Source organism: Grus americana, chromosome 2, assembly GCF_028858705.1.
Source record: "Grus americana isolate bGruAme1 chromosome 2, bGruAme1.mat, whole genome shotgun sequence".
Taxonomy (NCBI): Eukaryota; Metazoa; Chordata; class Aves; order Gruiformes; family Gruidae; genus Grus; species Grus americana.
In genome coordinates this window covers 28,347,614-28,373,474 of record NC_072853.1, presented here as the reverse complement: position 1 = coordinate 28,373,474, position 25,861 = coordinate 28,347,614, and the positions used below count along the sequence as shown (strand labels likewise).

General features: G+C 40.0%; 1 protein-coding gene across 2 annotated transcripts; it reads left to right on the top strand.

The window, feature by feature from the left end:
• Nucleotides 1-128: 128 nt before the first annotated feature.
• RIPK2 (receptor interacting serine/threonine kinase 2) lies at nt 129-22,252 on the top strand. 2 transcript variants are annotated; one of them, XM_054818684.1, is made up of 11 exons: nt 129-466; nt 4,335-4,488; nt 5,658-5,813; nt 8,680-8,837; nt 12,071-12,120; nt 12,476-12,637; nt 15,701-15,786; nt 15,968-16,057; nt 16,683-16,788; nt 20,248-20,427; nt 21,650-22,252. In XM_054818684.1, exons 1-11 carry the CDS (start codon nt 279-281, stop codon nt 21,973-21,975), a joined length of 1,656 nt encoding a protein of 551 aa, XP_054674659.1. In that variant the 5' UTR covers nt 129-278; the 3' UTR covers nt 21,976-22,252. The 2 variants fall into 2 exon arrangements, with proteins under 2 accessions (XP_054674659.1, XP_054674661.1); XM_054818686.1 differs by lacking the exon at nt 4,335-4,488 and having other exon boundaries at nt 130-466.
• Nucleotides 22,253-25,861: the final 3,609 nt, after the last annotated feature.

Sequence of the window (25,861 nt, the reverse complement as noted above, 5' to 3'; positions counted from 1 at the left end):
GGGGAACCGCTGGGACCGGCACCGCGCTCCCCCGGCTCGCTCCCGGCTTCCTCCTCCCCGCAAGATTCATCGCGGCGGCTCCGCCTTCCCCGACCCGGGAACCCGCGGGAGGCTGTTTTCCGCGGGGAAGGGGAAGTCGCTCCTCCGTGAGGCTAAAGGAGGAGCGGGCTGCCGGCAGAGCGGAGAGGAGGCGGGTCCGGGACGTGGGGGGAAGAGGCGGGGAAGGAAGGCGACAGGAGCGGCAATCTGGGCTCCGCTGCGCCCGGCGGAGTGCGAGGATGAGCGGCGGGGAAGGCGGAGGCCGGGCAGGCGCCATCAGCTACGCCCTTCCCTCCATCCCTTCCAACAAACTCCCGGACTTGCGTTTTATCAGCCGTGGCGCTTACGGTACCGTGTCCGCCGCCCGTCACGCTGACTGGAGGGTCCCTGTGGCCCTCAAATGCCTGCAGGGGCCGCTGCTAGACAGGTAACCGGGCGTGAGGAGGGGGGCTGCCGGGATGGGGCATCGCGGAGGGGGCGGCCGGGGGGGGGGGGGGCGATGGAGGCGGCGCGGCTGCCGGGTGAGGGGGGGACCCCCTCACCCGGCAGCCGCGCCGCCTCCATCGCCCCCCCCCCCCCGGCCGCCCCCCGTGGGGAAGGACTGAACTGAACCCGCTTTTCCCCTAAACAAGGAAGAGGGGTCCCACGCTGCCGTATTGCCCGGGACGGTCCTTGAGTGCGTCCCGTCGGTGGGTAAAGCGGCCACGGGTGGTGGAATCCGCGTTCTGCCGGGCGTGGGTCGAGCTGCCACGGGGGTGATGCCGGCGTGGGTTTCTCGGGTTCGTGGGTCACAGACCAGGTGTCTTGGTAGGCAGCGCTGCTTTAAATCCAAAAGCAAAGGGAATCCCACGAACAGTGATTCAGCTGGTGCCATGAGAAAGCACGTAGCAGCCCCGGAGCTTCCTAGCTTTCGGTTATTGAAAATGGGTGGTTTCAGTCCCAGCGTGTGAGACGCCAAGCAGGTTGTCTCTTTGGAAAGTCTTTTCTTCTGCATTGTGCACCTTGGTTCCTCCTCAAGGTGGGATTTGCACAGTTCGGCTTCTTTCTGGGTCTGTTGGTTGCTAACCATTTTGCTGAAGTATCAGCAGGATATTAAAATACAGTGATTACTATAGATTTGTTCTTTACAGAAAGAGACAGAATATAAGGAATATATTATTGTATCCACCAGAGATTGCTTCTAGCTCCTAGAAGGAGCTTCTCTGAGACAATGTACGATTGATTTTACTTTTCCCCTCAGATCTCGCAGTACCGAGAAAAGCAAATTTAATATAATAGGCTTGTAGGCCCCCGGGTACAACGAATATTTTCCATTAGCTCTTCAACTCGTAGCAATCGTGTTTCCCGTTTTCCTGGGGCCCTAGTGATAGCATGTTTATTACAGGAGCTGTCACTCCATGTCAGGGGGCAGCAGGTAATAATTTTTCGTCCATCTCTGCCTCATTCGCTCCCTATAGTGCCTATTTTTTTATCATATCAATGCAAATTTGCCTTATCTTAGGCTGTCTGAAGCCTGCCTGACTGTAAACCTGCCTCTTGTGTCTTATATAGGTGTCTTTAATCTTTACTGCCTCAGGTTTCTTTGATCTAGTATCAGGCATTTAGGCAGAATAGCTTTACTGAAAATAACAAGGCTTCTAGTCTCGTGACCCAATATGCTAAAATATAAGATAAGTTGTTTTAATATATCTCACCTCTTATTCCCCAGGTGTGTGTACACAGGCTTTATCTCTGAAATCTTGCCAGAATGAAATGGAACCTCAGTCATGTTTTTAAACAGGAATATTGAGTTCTCTGATAAGTTTATTGTTGCAGGGTTTTTTTTCCTTTAATTTACATGTCTGCTTAAATCCCTGTTAATCAGAACTACAATGTTTATCCTCCAAACTCGGTTGGGAGAAAACAACAAATATTATTTTTAGCCTTGCAAGAATTTAGATTAGTGTGACACCTAACCTGTGAACTCATGATGAAAAGGGCAACTGAGGCAATTGAAATAATTCAGCCACCTACCATATATCATGCAAAGCTTGGAAATGCTATCAGAAGACTGAAAGCTGTAAGAAATCTGTTATACCCGAGTCTCTGCAGCACATGATTTGTCAGTTGTATAGTAGGCAACATAAAATGCCATCCTGTAAACGCTGTGAAGGAAAGGAAAGAGCTCATGGTGCAGTGAATTCCCCAAACAGAAAGCCTGTGCTGTGTATCCTAGAACTTGGTGTGTGATCAGCCAAAGAGCAAAGCCAGTTGGGAAGCTATTGTGGGCTTGTACTAATTTAGGCATTACTCAATGCCCTTCTGGTATGGAGCAGACAAAGGTGAAGTGACTTAGAGACACAGGAATAGACCTTGATATGTTGCAACTCTTTTCCCAGCTACAGCTGAATCCCATGCAGATGTGCCTCGCAGCCTGGGAAAACCCCTAGCTCTCTCAAACCTAGTATTTTCTGGAGACAGGGAGGAAGGGAGGGAGTTGTGTCTTTTGTACCATGCTTTTCTTGAAGGTTGCCTTTTTACTTTGATCATTTCCTAGAGTTTTCTACAATAAAAAACTTTTTCCATCACATAGATAAGTACCAACAATCGCCCTTAATTTCATGTCCATCTAAATTTGAAGGTTTTCTGTTGTAAAAGCAGCAGGCTTTAGTCCAGGCTTCCCCTTTTCCCCATAAGCTCTGACAACCTTTTCTTTGTGAGGGCTAGATCTACATCAATGGGTCCAGATGCAAGCCAGCTCTCACCTGGGAGCTGTATAGCCACATTAACACAGCGCTGTGCTGAGCAATTCATGATGGGCATAGCCCTGGCTTGTACGCAGCCGTGACCCAGCACAGCTATATGGCTTCTGAATCAGACTGGCTCACATCCAAAGGATCAGTCTTAGATGTGCTGTAAAAGTCCTGTATTTGGATATCCTAGCTGTGTACTTGTACCTGTACCAGCCTGTGCTGGTATAAAATCTAAATCTTTTTTTCTTAGAATTATTCTTCATGGTCCAAGTATCCTCACTGTCGACAAACCCTTATTTTTCAAGAACATTGGAGATATAAGGCATACCAATTAGTTTATAATTTTTAAGCATGGAAGCATACTCAATCTTAAAAAAAACTTGAGCTTCTCGAATCCCCATGCTGCAAGGTCTGAATTTGTAAAGATGCATCAAATTCATGTTTATGCAGAGGTTTGAGAGAGCATTCACACAGACAAATTCAGGCATCCAAACATCATGATGCTGGTACCTTCTTGCTTCCTGTGCAATCGGGAAATGTTCTTTCCAGAGGGTGATTCAAAGCAGGGGCCCAATTTGAAGGAACAATTTATGTGAAAAAACATAGTTAGTTGTTCCTTTTCCTTCAGAAACTGAATCATAGAATCATTTAGGTTGGAAAAGACCTTTAAGATCATCAAGTCCAACTATTAACCTAGCACTGCCAAGTCCACCACTAAACCATGTCCCTAAGCACCACATCTACATGGCTTTTAAATACCTCCAGGGATGGTGATGCCACCACTTCCCTGGGCAGCCTGTTCCAGTGCTTGACAACCCTTTTGGTGAAGAAATTTTTCCTAATATCCAATCGAAACCTCCCCTGGTACAACTTGAGGCCATTTCCTCTTCTCCTATTGCTTGTCACTTGGGACAAGAGACCAACACCCCCCTGGCTACAACCTCCTTTCAGGTAGTTGTAGAGGGCGATCAGGTCTCCCCTCAGCCTCCTTTTCTCCAGGCTGAACAGCCCCAGTTCCCTCAGCCGCTCCTCATTAGACTTGTTCTCTAGACCCTTCACCAGCTTCGTTGCTCTTACCCATATTATTTTAGCGCACATCAATGTCCGCTAAATTTAAATGGTTGGAGAATCGTGAGTATTAGAATCGCCACACTGTAGGAGATTAATATTGAGCCTCAGTGAAAACTCGGGCTTTGAAGACAGGCAGTAAAATAGGACAAATGTAGCTGGTTATTACCATTATGGTTACACAGGATGGTGAAAGTTGGACTTCTGACTGTATCATTTTTTACTGGAAACATGGATGAAATGTGTGATGGAAATAGAGAGATTTGTGTGGTAAAACAAAACTGGGGAAGCTATCTTGTATTTGCAGGTTCTGATTTGTCTTACAGTATCTTGTTATGAAAACAGTGTAGTAGGAAACAAATGGTGCAAGGTGATGGTACTGCATATAAGTACATAATTTTTTAAAAGACAGTATCATCAACCCAACATTTGCTTTGAGTTTCCTAGTATTGGTGTGGTAATGTTTTTTGTTTGTTTGTTTTTGTTTTCTTTAAGTGATAGAAACCACCTTCTAAAAGAAGCAGAGATATTACACAAAGCCAGGTTCAGTTACATTCTGCCAATTTTGGGAATTTGCAATGAGCCTGAATTTCTGGGGATAGTAACAGAATACATGACAAATGGGTCATTAAACCAGCTTTTACATGGGGTAAGTGTACTTACAGTCTTTAGATACAATCCCTGGTTGTTTCAAATAGATTGTGATTTCCATACTTAAGAGAAGTAGTATAGTAAAGTGTATTATTAATAATATTTCAAATTAAAAGACAGTCATTATCACTAGTAGGTTTTGGTGCTCAGTTAAACTTTCTGTATCCCTGAAAGGCAACCAAATTGAGCAGACTTTAGTTTTATTACACTTTTACCTTTAATGTCGTGACCTATAACTGGCTTCATGTTGAATTACTATATACAGTTTCTGTTGTTCTCTAATTAGAAGCTGAAATACTTATCCTTACTTCAGCCTGGGTTTCAGAATTCTTGCCAATGTAAATATCACGCAAAGATGAGGGTTTTTTTCCTGAATTTGAATCTTTATAAAAATATTGAAGATTTTGACTTTAGTTTATAGGAGTCAAATATCATTTATCTAAACAGATATGGATATTTCTACCAGATCTTACTCTCAGGAGTAAGTTCTGTGCTGAACTCTCAGCTGCTCCCATTAGTTTGGTTTGAGCACCCAGTGGTGCTACTGTAAAGCTACTGCAGTTGTGTCTCAACAGCACTGCAATCTCTTCTGTACCTTTAATCCATACATATCTCGTGCCTTAGAGAGCTCAGCCGTGTGTTTTTCATAAAAGCATTAGTGTCAATGTAACTTTTAAGATTTCAGTTGAGTTTTACTGCCTTTTTCTTGGTGTATTAATATTTACAAAGGTAGTATTTTGTGCTTAGCTTCACCACAGCTTTTTTTTCCTCCCCCAATATCAGCTGAAGATATGATTCTTGCCTTCCTTTCTGTAGTACTCATAATCTCTGGGTTGCAAGTTTCATACAGGAGTTCATCTGTAAATCATATTTCCATATGAATGAGTAATGTAGTAAATGTCCTACATCATGTATAGCAATCATGAACTATTACGTGAATGCTAGGGAATGGAAACATAACACTGCATGATTAACATTTATATACTTGTTTTAACAGCTAACTAGTCTTAATGCTCAGTTACAATTTTTTAAAGAGTTCATATAATATATGTTTTAAAAGATTACTGCTTGTCCAAGTCACTTTCTTCTTATTATAAAAGACTTTGTGTTGTGCTGTTAGAGCAGAGCAGAGGATTATATTCTGGTTTTGTGGTTTTATCTTGGCAGAAAGATGTATATCCTGACATTTCCTGGTGCCTGAGATTCCGTATTCTGTATGAAATTGCTTTGGGAGTAAACTATTTGCATAACATGAATCCTCCGTTGCTGCACCATGACTTGAAAACCCAGAATATTTTGCTGGATGATGAGTTTCATGTCAAGGTAAAGTTATTGAATTCTTTTGTTCTTCAGTGTAAAAGAAATCTACCAGATGTGAGTTACCCTAGGTTTGCTTTGTTACAGCGCTGGATGCACGGGGGACAGCTCCACCAAACGTGCATCCAGGTGATTACCAACACACAGGTTATATAGAATCAAAATATACATATTCATTATTTTTCCAAGAAAAGGCAGTCTTATGATAATAATTTCTTAGAATCCATTTCCGTAGTCTCCTCCCCGTCATGCACGCTCAGTGATTTGAGTCAGTGGTCCTCAAGGGTCTCTGGTGGTCATCAGTGGTCTCTCACCCGTGTCCGCTGGATGACCCTCTTCTTCCAGGCATGCGCAGTATCCTCGCTGTGGATGCACCTGTTCGTGCACCTGTCCATAACAACTTACTTCATAAGATTCATATTCCCGGCCCTGTTGTCCGGTTGGGTAGGGACTGTACAAGGAACGTAGCAGCATTGTACATTGCCATGGTCAGTTAGCTTCATTACCTATTACCTTGGTTACAAACTCCTTTCCCACGACTATAGGCTTTGAAACAGTTCTAGGCCTTAAGCAGCTTTCTGGTTAACATAAGTTTTCTTATAGCTAAGTTTCTATATTTTCTACATTCAGCATCCAGAGTAAGCAAAAGTGTTTTAATTATTGTAGAGGAGGAAGAGTGAGGATGTGACCATACAGAGGGGATGTTATTGTATGCCAGATGTTTTCTTCTATCCTTGCAGACAGAATTTTTGAGTTTTTCTTTTGAAAACTGCTCTGTTCAAGTGTGGATTTGATCCATCTGAAAAGACCAGAAAAGCCAGAACTCGGGCTATTTCAGCTATAGCAGTAGCTGATACTCAGTACCAGTGACACTCTCGTATGGCAACCTTCCAAGGGTAGCTATGTCTGGCCCATTCTGAGAAGAAAATAGAAAGTGTTCCTGTCCAAGATGCTCAGACAAGTTAGTTCTGGAGGATAGTAGGTCAAATTCAAATGTTAAAACCCCATTTGATATTTCTCATGCAATAAGTGCCTATGTGTTCTGTTAGTGTAGCATAAGAACACGTAAAACGTAACTGCAAAATCTGAACATGTCGGAAGATGGCTTTTGTGAAGCAAGCATACATAGAGAAGTAACAGAAGTTTAAAACTTTAATTCTACCTTTTAAAATATCACTGTCATGATGTGAAAAAGAGACTAGAAGTACTTCTAACAAAATGGTTAGGTGCTTCCATAATTGCAAGAGTTGGGGTTTTTTTCTGTAACAGATCCTCTGTTTTTAAAATTTATAGAATATACTGTTCAAGTAAATGAGAAGTAAGAGATACTTTGCCCTTAATTTATACTTGAATGGCAAATGCTTCAGTTGTTACCATGAGATGAATCTTTTTCTCAATCCTCTGAGCAAAGATCAACAGGCCCAGTGCTGATATCTTCTTTCTCCATTGCAAAGACATTTTTCTTGGCAGCAAGGTGCCTTCTGCTCACACCCTCAGCAGATGATACCTCCTCCCACCCACTTGTGCTGATATTGCCATCTCTTGAGCTTCCTGATAAACCTGACTGGGGAACTGGTCCAAGTAATTTTAAAATTTTTTTATCCACTCTTTTTTGAATCCCTAACAGCATTGATGTGGTCTAGTGCTCTGCCTGACCACATCTAAACAGTTGCTTTGCTGGAGCGATTGCCGGGAAGAGGTTAACTCTTGCATACCTGCCCTGCCTCCTGTAAGGAGTGTCTGGAAGGTTGTCCTTAGGGGCTTTAAGTGGGTTTTCTGGGGGTAAAACAAGAATCTCTAAATTAGAACAGCTGGCAGGAAATGCACAGAAGGTTATCAGGCATACCAAATAGAAGAAGTATTGCATATGTATAAAAGTAACACCATTCATTGAGTGCTTCCGGCTGTCCCAGATCTACTGAATGAGCAAGATAACGCAACCAGTTACAGTGAGGAAGGCTTGATGAGAGTGAGTTGTAGAGGAAAAAAAGGTTATTTTTCACTGTAGATTTCGACTGTATGCTCTCCAGAAAGCTTATCTCTGTTATCTCAGTTGCCACAGTGGTTGCACAGGCATCTTTGTTGAAAAAGTTTTTTCTCTTATGCAAATACTGAACAAGTGCAGGGCTCATAGCTACTGCTTATCTTTCTCCCTTGTATGCCAGGCACTCTGCAGCTCAGCCAGCAAGCTTATTCTGCTGGCTGTTTGTCTCCCTACCTGTAACCTAGTCTGACATCTTGCTCGCTGGCTCGTGGATGTCTGGGAACGTAAACTGAAGTCAATTAAATTCTTTATGACAAGGTCCCAGTGTGCACAGTAAACAAAATATTCAGCAACCTTTTGCAGCACAGAATCTCAGAATATCAAATTTATTAATTCAAGATTAATATCTCATAGTTTTAGAGGTGAGGTGGAGTGCCCTAAAATTTTTCTGAGAGCGCAACTGTCTCAGGATATCTGCAAGCTAAGTTACGTAGACCTATTAGGATTTATACTCAATCTGTGCTTTCTTCACAACCAGGGAGCTAGAAGTACTCAGTGGGTTTTTGTTTGCTTTTTTTAACCAAAGAAAGTGATTTTCTTCATACAGGACAGACTCCCATAGCAGATTCTCCAGCCGTAGAGTATATGAGTCCTTTAAAAGAACAACAAGATAGGGCAGTGCTATAGGGATAGCATGAGTCATGATCTGGGAACGCTTTCTGACCTGGAGCCGGTGTTTCCTGTTGCTAGGACAAACACGTACTTTTTGTGTGTCAGGTTAAGGACTTTTAGTTATCCGTTCTTTCGGGCATATTTCAGCAATTTCTCGCAACGGTCAGCAGATAAATCCAGTTTTTCTGCTCAGAACAACTGATTTGTCCTTTCCAGATTGCAGATTTTGGCATGTCAAAATGGCGTGTTATATCCATGTCGCAATCACGAAGTGAAACCTCTTTGCCAGAAGGAGGGACGATTATCTACATGCCACCTGAAGATTACAATCCCAGTCAGAAAACCCGTGCGAGTGTAAAACACGATATCTACAGGTAACTCACGTTGTTCTAAAGTGGGCTTTGCAATCTGAATTCAGATTTGATTTACTGAACTTAGACTTTAACATGTTTTCAGCAATTTTATTCTTTTCAGAAGTGTTGTAAGTGTATAAGCAAAATGAATGAGGGAAAATAGAATTGAGTGGTAGCTGGATTTGATCACCTGTTTCTTTAGGAAACACTGTGACAAGCGTAGTGCTCCAGAAATTAAGCTAGAACTACAGAAACAGAGGAGACTGGTTTCTATAAACGAACATACACATAGAGACAGTGTAGGGAGGGGAAGAGCTGTTCATGCCATTATCTCAATGCACATGCCCTTGTAATTTGTGCACATCAATTAACATAATTTGCAGAATGTAGTCCGGGGAAAGAATAAAATATATTTTTGGAAAAGGGTTAGGAAAAAACAGGGTAATGGGGTTGAAGGAGGTATTTAGAGACATCTCCTTAAGGAATAACTTACGAGTGTTCAGGTAGATTTGCGTCAGTCAGTTCCAAGTAGTAGAAGTAATGGAATAGGAAGTAGTAGAGTGGTGGCGACCCATATAACAAAACAGCAATTGCTCTTAGGATATTAGAGTTACAATTAGCTAATCTGAAAAGGCTTGGAGAGCTCAAAGCTTACTCGAATGACTGTGGAGGGAATTGTCATGTGTAAATGGAGATGAGGAGGCATGAAGAGGCATATCACTGTGACAAAGTCCACCTCTCTCTTGCACTTTACCACCTCTACCTTCAGCTATCTTTGACAGGGTTATATATTGGTGAGAGATGAATCAGTCTCAGAGGGTCTTACTGACTTCCAGGGAGACTACTGCTTCTCTTAATTATCCCTTACCTTTACGGGGCACACAAAGTTCCTTGACATTCCTGTCCAAAGAATAGAGATGGTAACATACCTGCTTTCCTCACTATTTGATGAGAAAATCTGGACTAGGAAGACATTGAAAAGGAATAATGGTATATAATGGGGGAAGAAGTAGCAGCGTGACATTACCTCCTCTGGCTTCTTCTTTTAGAGGATTTGAAAGTGTGGCTGGTGGCTTAATGAGTGAGTGGAGATGAGGAAGACAAATGTGTGTTAGAAAGACAAAAGGGAAAAAAAAAGGTGCGCAGAGGAATAACAACAAAATGGGAGAAAATAAGAGAGAAAAGATCAGTAGAAGAGCTTAGAAAACTGATAAATTAGGAAGGAAAGAGATTATTTGAGAAGAGAGAAAAAAATCCAAGACAACATCGTAAAGAGGGATGGCAGTTCAAGGAAGGAAGACATGAAGGCAGAGAGACAGTGAAGGAAATAACCACCAGAAAGGTCACACAGGAAGATCAGTGCTTAGGATCAGATAGAGATACTATGAAGCAGAAATAAGAAAGGAAAACATGAATAGTGTAAAGGGCAATCAGCAGGAAGTGGTATGCTGCAGCGTTGTAGAATTGCGAAAATAATCTTTAATTGTAGAGAGATTCCAAACTGAATGAAAGGCTGGATGTCTGATTAATTGACCACAGCAGATACAGCTGAATGTTGTTGAGATATTGAAGCTGATTTGCGAGGAAAGATCTTTCTTAAAGAAACAGATTGTTTAAACAACAGTTAAGCTGCATTAACTTTTACAAAAGGAACAATTTGCCATGCCAAAAAAAATCAGCCTGCATGAGTTTCTCAGGAATGCATCAAAAGCCGGCTTTCTAACAGGGAGGGCTGCTTTTATTAAAAGTTGCTTGAATAAATTTTATCATTGATGAATGTTAAAATGTGAACAGAATAAGTAGTTAGAAAACCTCCATTTATATGATTGATTTTAAGCATCAGTTATTTCATTCTTACTTAATTTTTTTTGATTCTTCCTAATTGGTAGCTGTTAGATGATATGACGCTTAGAGGCAGTTAAATGTAATCTGTATGCAAAATTCATTACTACTTAGTGATGTAGGAAAATACTATCTTTGTGTACAGTTATTTGAGTAGTTGAGCAAACATTTATTCTAGTAAGTGTAATTCTTTAGAAAAAAAATAATTCTTTGCATAGTTTCATTTTTATTGCTTCAGTGGAAACTGGATATCAATTTTTTTGAAGTAACAATTTAAAAATTTTTCAATACATTTTTAAATTGATTTACTGGAAAAATAAAGGAGTAGAGGTAAGTTTACAAAAATACATTTAACATTGGAAATTAGGTTCTTAAGCAGTGAAATATTTTTGCTCTCTTATTTTAGCTTTAGAACTACTACATTTATTCCTCTTACCAAATTCCTATTCTTATATAGGAAAACCAGATTTGGGGTTTTTACATTATTTTATTTTGTTTTATTTTGGTTTGGTTTATTTTGTTTTGGTTTTTGTTTTATTTTATTTTATTTTCTTCAACTGCATTGATTATTTTTTATAAATGAAGTCAATGCTTCATTTAAATGAAATAATCTATTCTAATTTAAATTACAAACTTGTTTAAAGTTGGGTTTTTTGGGGTTTTTTAATATATCCTGATGATTGAAGACAGTGACTAGTCTACTAAAGACGAAGCAGATTTGTATTCATCGAGGCACTTCCCATTCATGTTGATGTGAATGGAAAAAAATTTCACCGGTTTGAGTAAGCACATGTGCGTTCAGTTTGCTGGCTATAGTTCAGGGTGGTCATCTGAGAGTCTCTTTTGTAAAGTGAATCTTGCATGTAAAAGTGACATCTGTCCCTATAGAGAAGATCGCATATGTTGAAAGTATGTATGTCTGGGGAAGAAGCTGGAGCGTGCTTCCCAAATGCAGGTCCCTATCTTACCTGACTCTGACTTTGTGTTGGGATAGAGGTGTGGGTGAATGCCATCCTCCCTGCTAGTACCCTGCTTCCCAGGGGAGATGCCACAGTATTGCAGTTAGGGCTCTGGGGCTCACTTTAATTTACATACTGAGATTTAAACTACATGTATTTAATTCACAACATACTAGTAGAGCAGAGCTAATACAGATTTGGAACAGGAGTTTATAAGCCATGTACCTTCTCCGTACTTAATATTATTAGCTAATTCTAGTTGAAGTCACTTGTTAAAATTCCTGCTAGTTTTTATATATTCAGGTCATCATTGTAGTTTGCTATAGTCAGTCCCGTGTGTGCATGCAGGGTCGTTCTAGCAAAATGTTCTTAAAATGTAAAGCTGAGCACATTGTGTTATTAAGTGTTGGTAATCTAAAATAACGTCTTCTGTACTTTTTATACTTTAAACAGTTATGCAATTATTATGTGGGAAGTGATGTCAAGGAAGCAGCCATTTGAAGGTAAGGCCATGTCTTCCTTTAATGAATTTTCCCAGCTTTACTTAAAGACTAAACCTGAAAACCTGAGACCTGGGTACCTGGGGATTTCATTTTAGGGGTTACTTATTAATGATTCAACTTGTAAGCTTGTTCAGCAGCACTTTGAGTTACTTTTCAAATTAGACTCTTTTTCTATATTGTTTTTTTAAATTACAGTGTTATTTGATAAATTAAAAATACATTTAAGAAAAAAAAGAAACATAACCTTATTTTGGTGAACTATAAATACTGTGTCTGCAAACTAAATTATTCCTCCTATAGTAAGCTATTTATATTGCATATATTTCTAATGAATGCACGATGTCTATTTTGACAGAAGTTATAAACCCCTTGCAGATAATGTATAGTGTGTCACAAGGACAGCGGCTAGACTTAAGTGAAGAAAGTTTATCAATGGACATTCCTCACCGAGTGCTCATCATAAGATTGATAGGAAGTGGATGGGCACAAAACCCAGATGAAAGACCATCGTTCTTAAGTGAGTTTACCTTGTGTAATGAGAAAAGATTTTTAAATTGCCAGATTTCTGTTGAACACGGTACTTACAGAGCAAGGTTATAGTCGCAAAAGGGAAACGGTAAAGATGTCAAGAGATACATGTGCTCAGTCTTGTTGCATGTGATGAGGTGCTTGTCTGCTTCCACCATGTCTGTAACCCAGCTTTTATGAATGGAACTACCTGTGTGCCATAAAACCAAGTTGTTAGTTGGAGTCTTTTGCATTTGCCCTCTCTAATTTACCTGTAAAAAAGCAGCATGTTTTGTTTAACTACATGCACTTGGGGTTTTTTTGTTTGTTGTTGAAAGGAACTGGGGTTTTTTAAAGAAGTGGGGGGAAGTGAAGTATATAATGAGTACTGTGGGATTTATTAGCAAGCTGGCAAACACACCAACAAATCATTGCACATCAGATAAGCTATAGTGACATCACCTTGTGTTTGCATCTCAGTGTAAATCTTTTTCACTGAGACTTTGACTGTTCCACCTCCCACTTCGAGCAGGAACGGGTTAAACCCACACGCTTACTTTTCTCTTCCCGTCTTTCCTTTGTTCAGCTTTTTGTCCACAAGACCAAATGTAGGTACTTTCAGCCTTTTTTACCGCTGATTACGGAATTTAGAGCTTAAGACTGAAGTGTGAGCTTGTAGAGATTAGAGTGGCATAGTGTGAACTGGAAAAGTTTTGGTTTGGTTTTTGCCAGCCCGTGTTTGTCGCGCTTAACCGACATACTTGGTGTATGTTGAGTCCAAATGTATCCCCCATAACAATTTCTCCTTCAAATGCTTAATTTTGTGGTGATTTTTGGCTCTCGATTGGCCATTGCGTGAAGGTAATTCCATCAAAATTGGCAGAAAGCGATTGCCTGTTTTCGAACGTGAAATTTGCTCTTGCGAGTGTTGCTGTGGTCACATATGTCAGTGTGGTGAAGCAAACAGCGGTTCCTGCCGCTGCCTCGCTGTGCATGTTTAATTTGCGTGTGCTTTAAAAACTTCCTCCCTACACCTTCAGAAAACGTGATCCTAATTCTGTAGGGAAAGCTGAATCACCCTGGAGAGGCAAAAATGTTGAATAAAAGAGTTACTGAAAGTATTCAAATGTAGAACAGTACAAAGAGGTGTGGCTTAAACAATTCTATGTTTTAAGTTCCTCACTGGTTAGGTTGAGGATGCAATGACTCAAGCCTGAAATACTAGGGTTTTTTAGTTGGTTCTGGTAGATTTTGGTTTTAGGGGGTTTTGAGGTGTTTTTTTTAATGTTATGAGTAGAGAGGTCAGCAATCTTAATGTTTCATTTGTAGCTTTGGTGAACAGAAATTTGTTTATTATTTTGAAAAACTTTATATGCATACTTCCTTTGAGCTGGAAAGTGTAAAAAAAAATGGTGTTCAGATAGCTTAGAAAGAAATGTTCATAACTTCATTTTTTTTGCATCAGTTTGGCAGAGGACAAAATGGGGACACATCCAAATACATACAGCATCTTCATGCTGAGTTTACAGTCCAAAATGAATTACCTGGCCTTTTTTGAGACATTGTTATTTTTGCATTAAGAACATTTTGAAATGTCAGGTTACTTTGGCATGAGTCTGGTTTGTATTATTATAAATTGTGGATTTATTTTTCTTTTTTCCAAGCAAGGAAATATATCTAGAATATTTTTTTAAATCAAACAGAATAGACACATCATGATATTTCCTTATGTATTCTTGTTTTCCTGTGTCAGTTAACCAAAACAAAATAGTAATCAAAGTCTGTGGTCACACTGAAGGGATAATTACCTGGGATATGTACTGAAGTGTGAGCTAACTTGGGTTCTGTTATTAGTGCCGTGTTTGTAGTAAGATGGTCTTTGAAGAAAACATGCATTGCTTTTTCCCCTACTTTACTATCATAAAAAGAAAGAGGAAATTGCAAAACTGTTGCAAAATTAAGGGAAGTAAAGCTCGCGTATTGGGAAATTTTGCAATTACCGTAGCTCAGGGGGGGAAACCAAAACACCCAAACCCTCTTTTTATTAAATAAATTTTAAATAGAAGAGCTTGGTTAACCTATCTCTTCCCCTTATAAAGGAGGGATAAAGACTACTTATCACCATGTTTCTGCATTTACTTGGAATGTGTACATACAATTTAATTATAATCAACAAAAATTATCAGTCCTAGTATTTCAGTGTGGAAAATGGAGTGCCAAACCTGCAAAACTGTTTTAGGTGATGCGAGAAAATAAGAATCCCAGAATCGAATGTATGTCTTGAAGATGCTAGGGGAAAAAAGTTAATATGGGAGAACTGTAGTAAAATTATAGTAAAAAATAAAAAATATGTTAATAAGGATGTAGTGTGACAGATTGCTAGTATGGTAAATGGATTTTGCCAAATGGGTGGAGTCCATAGAAATGCAGTAGAATTGTGATGTGCCATCATCCTTTCCTGAGGTTTTGTTGTACTTGGGCACAGTTTCAAAGAGATATTTTTATAATACAGTCATCTCAAAATTTGAAATTCTTAGTTTTGTAAACTTTTCAGCACTGGAAAGCAAGGGAACATAGCACAGGTTATCACTTGCTTATTGGATTGTCGTGTGTCTCCTCCCCGTGTGAGCAGATGATTTTAGCTTCTCTGACTTGCTGCCTTTGGTGAGCGCGTGGACACTTTCATTTGGACTCACGGGATGTGACAGGTCAGTGCCTTGACTGTCACCATCTTCTCTGGCCCTGCCGCACAGCACCTATTCTGGATTTTGCTGTGGTGGGGAGCTGTTTGTTTAATTTTTTTTTTTCATATAAATCTCTAACACCTCTGCTGGAGTGGGAAGACAGTGACACACTCTGAGGTGGCCAGATGAGGACAGGGTTTGGTTTTGGTGATGCAAAACTGTTGCGTTTGTAACAGGTGAAAGTGAGAAACTTCTGTGCAGCAGTGTATGTAGTTTGATATGTATCAATAGACAAATTACTTTCTACATGTAAGAAAGTAGCTTTAGCAAAATGAAAGCTTAATTTCCACCTTAAATCCTTCAGCAAAAGTACTCTTTTTTTTGTTCAGAATGCTTAATAGACCTTGAGCCAGTCCTGCGAACGTTTGATGAAATAGCTATGCTGGAAGCAGTAATTCTGTTAAAGAGATCAAAGGTAAGTGGCTTTTTTTACAGTCATGAGTTGGTCAAATAACTTGGTAACTTTTGCTTGCTAAAAGAAATGTAATCTCCTTTGTCATTTATCTAATCTTGTATCTGGCTGAAGTATGTGTTTTACAGAGCTGTCATCTTGTCTTCTAGCAGAAATTTAGTATAGGTAAATATTTCTCTTCCAGTCACTATATGAATCACGATGTATTTACAAGAGTGGAAAGAAAGCAGGTGTGGAGCAGATATCTCTAAATATACCTCTGAATCCCCAAGAGGTAAATATTTTACATATTGCACTTGGTGTGTCGGCATCATTAAAGAACCTGAGAGCTTTAAAGGGGGGTTAACTTCGTAAGGGGGAATTGTTCTGCAGTTTACTTTCCTATGCAGTCAGGAATGCTGTAAAATGCATTAGTTGAGCCGGGGTGTAACAAATGCATAGCCGTATAGGTGAAGATAGTAAAGGGTGGGTAAGCAGTAATAAGAAGAGCATGTTTGGCATGGCCTCTGTCGTCTAAGTGTGGGAAAGCCAGTCGCTCAAGGAGGAATGGAGCACACAATGTCTGCAACTTGTATGAGACTCTCTTCTGCTCCCTTACACCTCTACAGAGCTTGCTTATATGGGGTCATATAGATTTGCTTTTATATTTTGATTCTTAATGCTGCTTCTTTTGGTTCTTACTAGTAATTAAACTTCTATACAAAATTGCTGTCAGCTTTGGAAAACCACAAGTATTAGGATTTCATAGATTTCTTCTGTTTTTACTGTATTTTAGCTGTGCTGTCTATTGAGCCATTAGATAGTAGGGAAAAGACAGTGATGGGAAAGTACTCTGTAAATCATTGCAACTTTGTATTTATTTAATGTGCATTTTCATTCTACAACTGGAATAATTTCAGGAAGCATATTCTGGCTCCATACAATGCGATGCACTTCCCCTTCGGAGCATCTCTCCAGATACATCAAGACTCAAGTCTGTTCCCAAGTGTAATATCCTTTCATCAGGTAGAGATACTAGTGACTTTGTATAAATTTAAATTGCCATCACAGCTTTACACTCCCACTGTAACATTGCATTTGCACAGTAGATAGTTGGATGTCTGTTTATGTCAGAAAAGAGACGTGTTTTGTAAACTTAGTGCTCTGGGTAGAAAACTAGAGTATTTTAACTCTGATTTTCTGTACCTGTCACAAGAAACCCCCACAGCTCACAGCTTCAGTTTTCCTGTTCAGGGTTGTGAGTGCAGAGACAGCATTTACTTGTCCCTTCAGACTCTTGGCAGTTTGGTTAATCATTTGTGAACTACTTCTACAGATAAAAAAGCTAAACATTTTGAGGCACTCCTAAAGCTGAGCAAACTGTAAGTTTCTAATGCAGCCCAATCTCTCACTCGTTTTTGATTCAACAAATAAAATGGCTTTAATAAATAGATTGCCTTGCAAAAGTATCTGCACAGACCTTTTGTAGCTGTCACCTTTTCTGAATAAAAATTGGCAAGATTCCTAGACAAAACTCAATTTTGAGATTTTGCTGACATCAGAAACCAGAAAAATGTGATGGGACTCAGGTGAAATAGCAATACACTGTGAAACTAAAACTGCACTTCAGTTCCCTCCCTTGAAAAAATGCAAGCATATATTTCAAAAGAATGGAGCATCCTTTGGCTTTGCAGGGACCAGTGTTATGAAGGCAGACAAGATGAGATTGACTTCACTGCCATGAAGGAGGGAATCAAAAAGTGTGCTGAGGTGCTGCACAATTGTAGGTATTCTGGTAGAGGTAGGAGGGCACAGACAGTTTCTTTTTCAGCTTCTGTTTGAACACATCCACAATTCTGGGGTTGTACTCAGTGTACTGGAAAGATATAAATACAGCAGGAATTCCAGGGAAAATAAATTACGGGAGGCTTAAGGTATTTGAGTTACAGGGGAAAACAGCAGCAAGGAAGTGTAGTATAGTTTGTCTGTACCTCTACCCAAGAATTTATCTATACACATAGTATGAAAATCTTAAAGGTGAAAAGTAACTTGTGGTTACCAAGCTTAATAGGAATGTTGTGATGAATTTTAGAAAATGGAGCATTAGATTGAACATGAGCATGGACTGTAAGGTAATGATAAATGTCAGCCCTTCTTGCTGGTGGTTCCTGTTAAAAATTGTCATATCTGCTTGTGGAGGTCATTGATGAGATTGTGGTGGTACTATTCATCTGATTGATCAGTTGGTGGTCCTTTACAGAGTCACTGCTTAGACTTTGTTGTACATATGTATAGATACTGTAAAGTCTATGAAAATAGTGTCTACAAAACCTTACTACAGCATAAGTGCTTGTTATTACTTTGCCAATATCTGCACCAGGTAGTTTTATAATGGCAAGCAAGACTGACATTCTTCTTACTTTGCCTAAATGAGATGCAACTGTTTCAGGTGAAACTCTGTTCCCAGGTAGCTGTTGGCAAGAGATGAGTCTGGCATGGCACCAAGGCAGAAGTTAATGACTATAGATTTTAGTTGAGTCATTTTTTCCACCAGTACAATTAGAAGACTTTTTCAGAAACTTGCTCCTTCAGAGTTAGGAACTGTCTTCTAACTTTCTATCTCTCTAATTTTTCTTCCCTAGCCAGTTTATACACACACTTGTTTATGGGCATTGCTTTAAGCTTAAATAGCTCTTTTCCCTCTTTTCCCATTTCATTTCTGAAATAAAGAGTAATCCTTTAATACACTTTGTTTTGCTAGACAAGCAGGATACATTCTTTTGAAGTCCATTTGTAAAATAAGCTTCTTCATTCTCCTGGTATCCTACTAGTCCTCCCTGTGCATGTTCTAACTTAAGTCATTGAACTAAGGCTACCAGACATCTGTACTTAGTATTTAAACAGAAGTGTGACAAGTGTTTTCTTTCTGAAATAAGAACTTTACTTAATATACCTTAGAATTTTATTTTTTATTTCTCACAAGATTCTTTGTTATAGAATAATCTACCTAGGTTGCTTGTTTTTTTCCTCATCTCAATTCCAAATCACTAGCACCAGCTGGAAACAGAAAGTCTAGATCTTGTGTTTTGTGCTACCAAATTTCCATTGCTATTACTCCAATCTTCTAGGTCAATTAGGTTATTTCTGAGTAACCTGAGTCAACCTGTTCTTTCTGAATAACACCTGCAAATTTCATTAGCATGTTTCTATTTGTTATGCTATAGTCACTGGTGAAGTACAATCCCAGTAGTTTTCTCTCTAATGCTATTAAAGATCTGTGTGTGCCTAGAGATCTATAACAATCTATCCCAGTAGAGCTGTTTAAAATCCTTTTCTAAAATGATCTTTCACTCACACCAGTTATCTCCTAATCCTTTCTCATTCATGCAGTAGATAACATCTGCTGCTTCACTCTATATAGCTCTGCCCAGCTTACTTTCTCTCTCTTTAATGAAATGAAATACTAGTTACTATGAGTTATAGTCCACCATTCTTTAAATAATGAGACTGTAATTTCTTTCACATTTTTCTATTCCTGCTCCTTGTACTGGTAGCCATCTTCCACAGCTCAACACTCTGATCTAGGAATACACCTTCAAATACCCCCATTGGATGGGTATCTATAAATCCTGAGCTGAGGGGCTACCTGTTCTTATTGTGTCACTAGATGCTCATTTGAATTCTTACATCTGCATCTCTGGTTCTTAGTTAACATCTGTGAAGCTCTTTATCAAATGACATTGTGAAAGTCTGTAATGAAAACTGTATACAGAATTAGGCATATGCCTTGTAGTTGGCTCTCATCAGCTATTTGTCAGCTCTTCTTTCAGTCATTCCTACTGCTGTTTTCATATCCATCATCTTTTTCTGCCATAAAAAATCCTAAAAATAGAAACTATTAAGCTTTCCACATGATAAAAACCCTTTTTTCCCCTTTCTTGCAAACATTTACATGAAGCTTTCTTGAAGTCATATGCTCTCTTGACAGACTACCAAAAGCTTCCATTGGCTTCCCACCAAATGCCACTGTTGGTCTTCATGTTCTTTCCCTCCACCTGAATCTTTTTTTCAATCTTTCCACCTTTGTTATGCTGCCAAACTTCATCAAAATAACTTAGCCAGCTTTCATACTGACTCCATGGTACCTCTCCAAACACTTGAAGGAGTTATTTTGTTCTTCCAGTCCCTACAAAAATTTTCTTTTGAACAGAGATTTTTTTAAAGTTCACATCTACTGAATTTATTCTTTCAATGTTATTTTAAAATAAAACAAGACCCCCAAACCCGTGGTCAAGCCTTGGTAAAAGCTAAGGGACACAAAGGTACTCAGAACCTAAGTGTAAGGAATAATGTATTTGAAGTGAATTTCGGTTGTTTATGACTTGTTTTATGGAATTACTCTAAATAGTCTCTGATGGCTGTATTTTATTTGAACATAGAAGTAATACAGCTTGTTCTTTTTTCTTCTTTTTTTTTTTTTTTAAGATGGAAATTCTGGAGGTCTACACTCTCTCAGCACTCAGAGCACGGATGAAAATATCTCTGTAACTCAGAGTGCCAAACTTCTTGTGCATCCATACAGTTATTTCCCCTCATCTGACAAGAGTATTTCAGATGCCTCAAATTCTGCATCATGTATGCTGCGGTCATCACCAGTTCCTTCAGGTACAGCAAACACTTATTTAATTCCCAGACCCACAATAAGTGTCTTAAATATCAAATATGTATGTGTATGAAATGGAAACTGGAAGTGGTGTTCATCTGTAAAATGAAACCAAAGCATTCTACAAATTAAGAGTGCAAGTAATTCTACCCTTGTAGCCTTATATGACAAAGTAAGTAAAACCAATGTAAAATGTGACCTAGTACATGTACCTGTAGCTCCTTCTTTCTCTCCTTTTAAGCAAAGTTGATTCCTGCTGCCTTGGGTGGTCTTTATCCCATTCCCTTTGCTCATGTAATTTCTCCTTTCTACTACTGCTGTAGCAGTGCCACAGTCCAGCAGAACAGGTATAAAAGCTAGCTCGAGCTTATTTCATCTCATTGCCTGTCACTTCTCCCCGCTTTTTAGGCTTGTCAATCTTCCTCTTAGTAACAGCGGGGCAAAGAGAAGCCGCAGCTGTCAGCATCTCACCTTTAATGATCTTCTGTGTTAGTTGAGAGCCCACTTCATGACATTCCCATGCATCAAAATACTTTTAAAAGTGTGCTTCCTAAAAAATAACAAAAAGAAATTTTAATGAATAATGAATTATTCAGAGATTTTTTTTTTTTTATGGGCCACACAATGACATGCAGCTTTATAAAGATCTGCTGCATCATCCCCTTTCTGGAAATATGAGAATCTGCACCGTTTCACTGTGAATCCTCAGCTTCAGGAAAATATGCAGGAAACTACAGGGATGTTTTAAGTAAACGTCAATAAAAATCCCACTGCAAAGTGAAGTTACCACCTCTCTCTTTTCAGTACCAGGTCCGACTGAACACTGAGGTTGCCCACAGAAGCTGTAGAAGTCCCATCAATTGGAGGTTCTCAAAATTCAGCTGGACAAGGCCCTGAGCAACCTGAGTTATCCCTGAAGTTGCCCCAGCTTTGAGCAGGCCATTAGACCAGATGTGACCTCCTTGAGGGTTCCTTCCAACCTAAATTAGTCTGTGATTCAGATAAAAGAAATACTCTAACCACCAAATTTGACAAATTGGAACATTTTAAATGTGGAATACAATAATGAAATGTAAAAGCATCTTTACTAGTCTAGTGTATTTCTGACCAAAAATAAGTTTTAAACAGCTCCTTCTCAGCTTGTTCTTTGTTCTGTGGCACTATTTATTGAGAGACAGTTACAATACTAATTTTTTTTTTTTTTTTAATCCTCTCCAATCTCAGATTTTGTTTTGGAAACCATACAACAGAATGTAGCTCATCAATGGATCCAAAGTAAAAGAGAAGAAATTATTGATCAGATGACTGAAGCATGTTTGAATCAGTCACTGGATGCTCTTCTATCAAGATTTTTACTCATGAAAGAAGACTATGAACTTATAAGCACCAAACCTACAAGGACATCAAAAGTCCGACAACTGCTTGATACCTCAGATAGCCAAGGAGAGGAATTTGCCAGAATTATAATACAAAAGTTGAAAGATAACAAACAGCTAGGACTTCAACCTTATCCAGACATTGTATCTAATTCTCTAAGACTGCATCTTTAAATTTATTCTGTCTATATGAAACCATGTGAATATTTCTTACAACATGATTCTTGTTTCTATATAGTAGTTTTATATATGTATTGCTTTGTCTTTCTTATGCCTTTGTAGAGTCTCAGAAATGACACTGAGTTCATCTAGACTGCATTTGGTGAGTTACCAATTAATCAGTTGGAGTGCAGTCATAAAGTCAAACACCTGACACTTGTTGACTCAATTCATAAAGTATTTTGTTTATATGTGACAAAGAAAAAACATTAAATGGTCCCTGTTTTACATATTTTCTGTTTATACCTATCCTTTCATTTCACCTCACAGCATCGAGACAACCCATCTCAGCTTGGAGTATTGGTTTTTCTCCCTCCATCTGGTCTTTCCCGTAGAGGAAGAAAAAGATCTAGGTGCTCTATTTCGGGGCTTGCATGCTGAGTGTATAATAATTTTTTTTTTTCAGGCATACTCCTCCTGAGAAACTGGAGAAGAGTGGTAGGTGGGAGGAAGTTTACATTGCATTTTTACAGGTTTTTTATTGTATTTTGTTTTGGTTTTTCCATTTTGTTGCCAGGGCGAGCGCTTCAGACCACTACGTACAAAGAATGTCAGTCCAAAGAGGAGTCTGAGGACATTGTGCTAATCTTCTTTGTTCTGCTGAGAACTGATACATTAGAAAGGGTGCAACTATAGCCTTCTACATTATTTGGTTACACCTGCTTAAACTCCTGTTGAAATCCTAGTACGATGAGATCGACACACAGCTTATACAAGGCAACCCTCAGTTAATACCTCTTTTACATTTCCTTAGTTAATGCCTCCCTTACCTTTGTCATCTGCCATACATACTTGTCATCTCATGTTGCTGGATCAAGCTTTTAATTCAATCTTATTTTTAGTATTTACATGATGAGCAGTAGTTTGAGTCTGTACAAAGATCAAGCGTGCCTTGCCCTGCCAGGCTGGAAGTGATGTGCATGGATCTCTCCTGCCATGAACTGCCTTTAACCTCCTCCAGACAACATCTCCGCTGTCCTTTTTTGTGTGAAAGGTGGTGCTAACGTGTTGAGGCACAAATGGGGCCACCTGAGAGGAAAAGGTATGTTGTATTATTTTCATCTTATTTTGGAAAGCCTTAGTGACTTTACCTAGGTGGCTTCAAAACTAATAAAAAATTTACTGGTTTTAATTTGTCAGAACACAATACAGGCAAACGCCTTTTACAAGCATTAATAAATAATTCCAAATTCCACTAACACTATCTAAAATTTGGGAAAATCCAAATTTCACATACAAGAAAGCTGAAATCTACCAAAACTGCCATATGAAAAAGAGCAGTAAAATGAGAAATCCTAAGTATGGAGATGTGAGATCTGCCACATTTCAACAATTCAAGCCTCAATGTGGGCATTACTAGTTGCCAACACCTTAGTTTTTTCAGTATCTGTCTTAACTTATTTTGTGAACTGAATCACAAGAATAGAATGTATAATTTATTGGATAGAAAAGGAGTTTTTAAAGTTTTTTGAAGTTTATGGCACAAACCAGGAATTTGCATTTTATCCTGCTTCTTTCTGAAGGGTGTAAAATTCAAACAAGATAGCTGAGACCAGGACAATGGTGCAATGAATGGTTGTGCTTTCTGTAGAGCGGACTTGAAGATGTCTAGCAGGGACAGGCTCTGAGGAAAGCTGCCAGCCTTGCCAGTGGAAGTTTGGTACCAGAACTGTGTGTTTCACCGCATGTCACATTTTAAGCCACACTTGTTCATTGTTCGTAGTGCCTAAAGAAAGATTTGTTGTCATGCAAGGTAGCAAAATAGCATTTCTTAGATGTGTGTCCAAAATTCATCATGTATTAAGAGCTTTCCTGAATTTTGGTTTTAGTAACTGGAAGTACAGAGGCTTCTTTAGAGGTATCTTTTTACAAGCTGATATGTTGTTCTTGTAGTAGGGTCTGCATGAGTTGCAAACTTTGTAATCTTTTTTTTTTTTTTTTAAATTATGTGTAAGAAGGTAAAAGCAGTCCTGCTATGTGTAAAAAGCCTTGGCCTGCCAGGTGGCATCTGATGTCTCATGTCTGGGGGTCAGCACCTTCTTCCTATTCCCCGACTCATTGAAAGCAACTTCTGCCTTAGAGCAAACAGAACTTGAGGACAGCGCTGTGCACAGCAGATGATGACAGCTGTACAGCCTGGCAGACTGATCTAAATTTGTGGTTTGTGCTGTTGATCCTTCTCGGTGCTGCTGCTGCTGCACCTTTGCACTCGCTTGCCTCTGACATGTCCTGCAGCCTGCCAGTGTGCCTGCTGCAGCTTTTCTGCTAGTGCCCCGTGAGCTGCTCTTCTCCAGAAGCCATGTGGATGGGTGCAGGAGCCCTGGGGAACGAGTGGACAGATCCCAAAGCCATTCCAGGTGCTGCCAAGGCAACTGTGGTAGTTGCCCACCCACCAGTCTCTTCATGCAGGAGAGGAAATATTGGACGTAAAAGGTGAGAACCCATTGGTAGGACACCTCGCTGAGGGAAAAGAGTGTCCTGCTGCTTTCTGAAGTCGCCCTGCTGACTCTTGCTTGTCAGTAGGCAACTAACTTGGGGTCAGTTAATAATAATAATGATAAATCCGGCCTACAGAGTCACATTCAGGAATGGTGCTGTCATGCTGCTGCAATCACTGTGGGCTGCCCCTCTTTGTGTGCCATAACCCAGAGGTGGCACAGCTGCAGGAAAAGTAATTTTCTACCCCCAGTCCTGAATACACATGCATCCGTAAGGCCATGAGTGTTGTTCTAGCCAAAGCCCAGCCCACCAAGGAAACCCCGAGGCCATTCAATAGAAGAACTCAGTCCTATCTTCCTCGTCTTTCCTTGGCGCCTGAGCTTCCCTCCGTGAGGGAGTAAAATCCAGAAACCTGCCCTCTCCAACATGTTAGGCATGCACTGATTTCCTCAAGAGTGAAATGGAGGAGGGGGCAGCCACACTCGGGACTTGAGGGATACGGAAGAAGGGGTAAGGAGAAAGCTCTGGGGTAGGCATGGGGAAAGGGAGGTGGAGGCTGTGAGCATGATCCACACAGGGTGTGTGAAGGGTGTGTGAAGGTGACAGACATATGAGCCAATTATGTCAAAGTTCCCACTTCTGTTTAACTCCAGTGCTATGAAAGAGGAACAGAGTTTCTGTGCAACTGGAACACTCAGCACAGATTTTAACTGTGGCTGCAAGTCCAGGGCCGGTGAGGACAGTCAGGCACAGTCATGCAGTTCATGTACAACTTCTCTGTCAGGAAGCCCAAGTCTGGGGTGTCTGCTACGGTCATGCCAGATCGGTGGATGTGGCAGGTGGGACCCTGCTCTGTGAGAGAAAGGGTTGCAAGTGCTCGAGAAGACTACCATTTGAAAAGCTGGTTGGTTTCCCCCACACACCTTCCAATACTCAACAGTATTTTGTGCACTCCTCGCTTCTTCATAGCAATTCCTAACAGACTTCTCAGCTTTTTCACTCCAAGGAGGAATGCTGCTGATATTTCAGAGCACTGTTGTTGCTGACAATGAAAGCTTTTCTCTTAATTGTAACAGCTCATTGAGAGCCCTTTAAAATGTATGTGTAAAAACTTCTTTTTACATGTACATGGGGAAATGCCCTTGTTATGATTAGATTTCATATGCCATTTTAGCACCTACTGTAAGGCTCTGATAATGAGTAAATGTTGCAAACACCCATCTTGACACGGGCAGGGACAGGCTGATGACGAGGGAGTGTTGACCAAGAACGGAGCCTGCAGAGGCAGGATACCATCTTGTGAGCCCACCCCTCTATTCCTGAAACACGCAAAGACCGTCTGCGTCCTGTGTGCGCGTGTGCCTGTGACAGATCACCACTCACTTGGTCAGCCATGAAGGTG

Excerpts from the sequence above, each read along its gene's own strand:
- RIPK2 (XM_054818684.1), top strand. The coding sequence starts at position 279 with ATGAGCGGCGGGGAAGGCGGAGGCCGGGCAGGCGCCATCAGCTACGCC. Across the intron at positions 4,489-5,657 it reads TAAACCAGCTTTTACATGGG|AAAGATGTATATCCTGACAT; the intron begins GTAAGTGTACTT and ends TTATCTTGGCAG. Across the intron at positions 15,787-15,967 it reads TTCTGTTAAAGAGATCAAAG|TCACTATATGAATCACGATG; the intron begins GTAAGTGGCTTT and ends TTTCTCTTCCAG.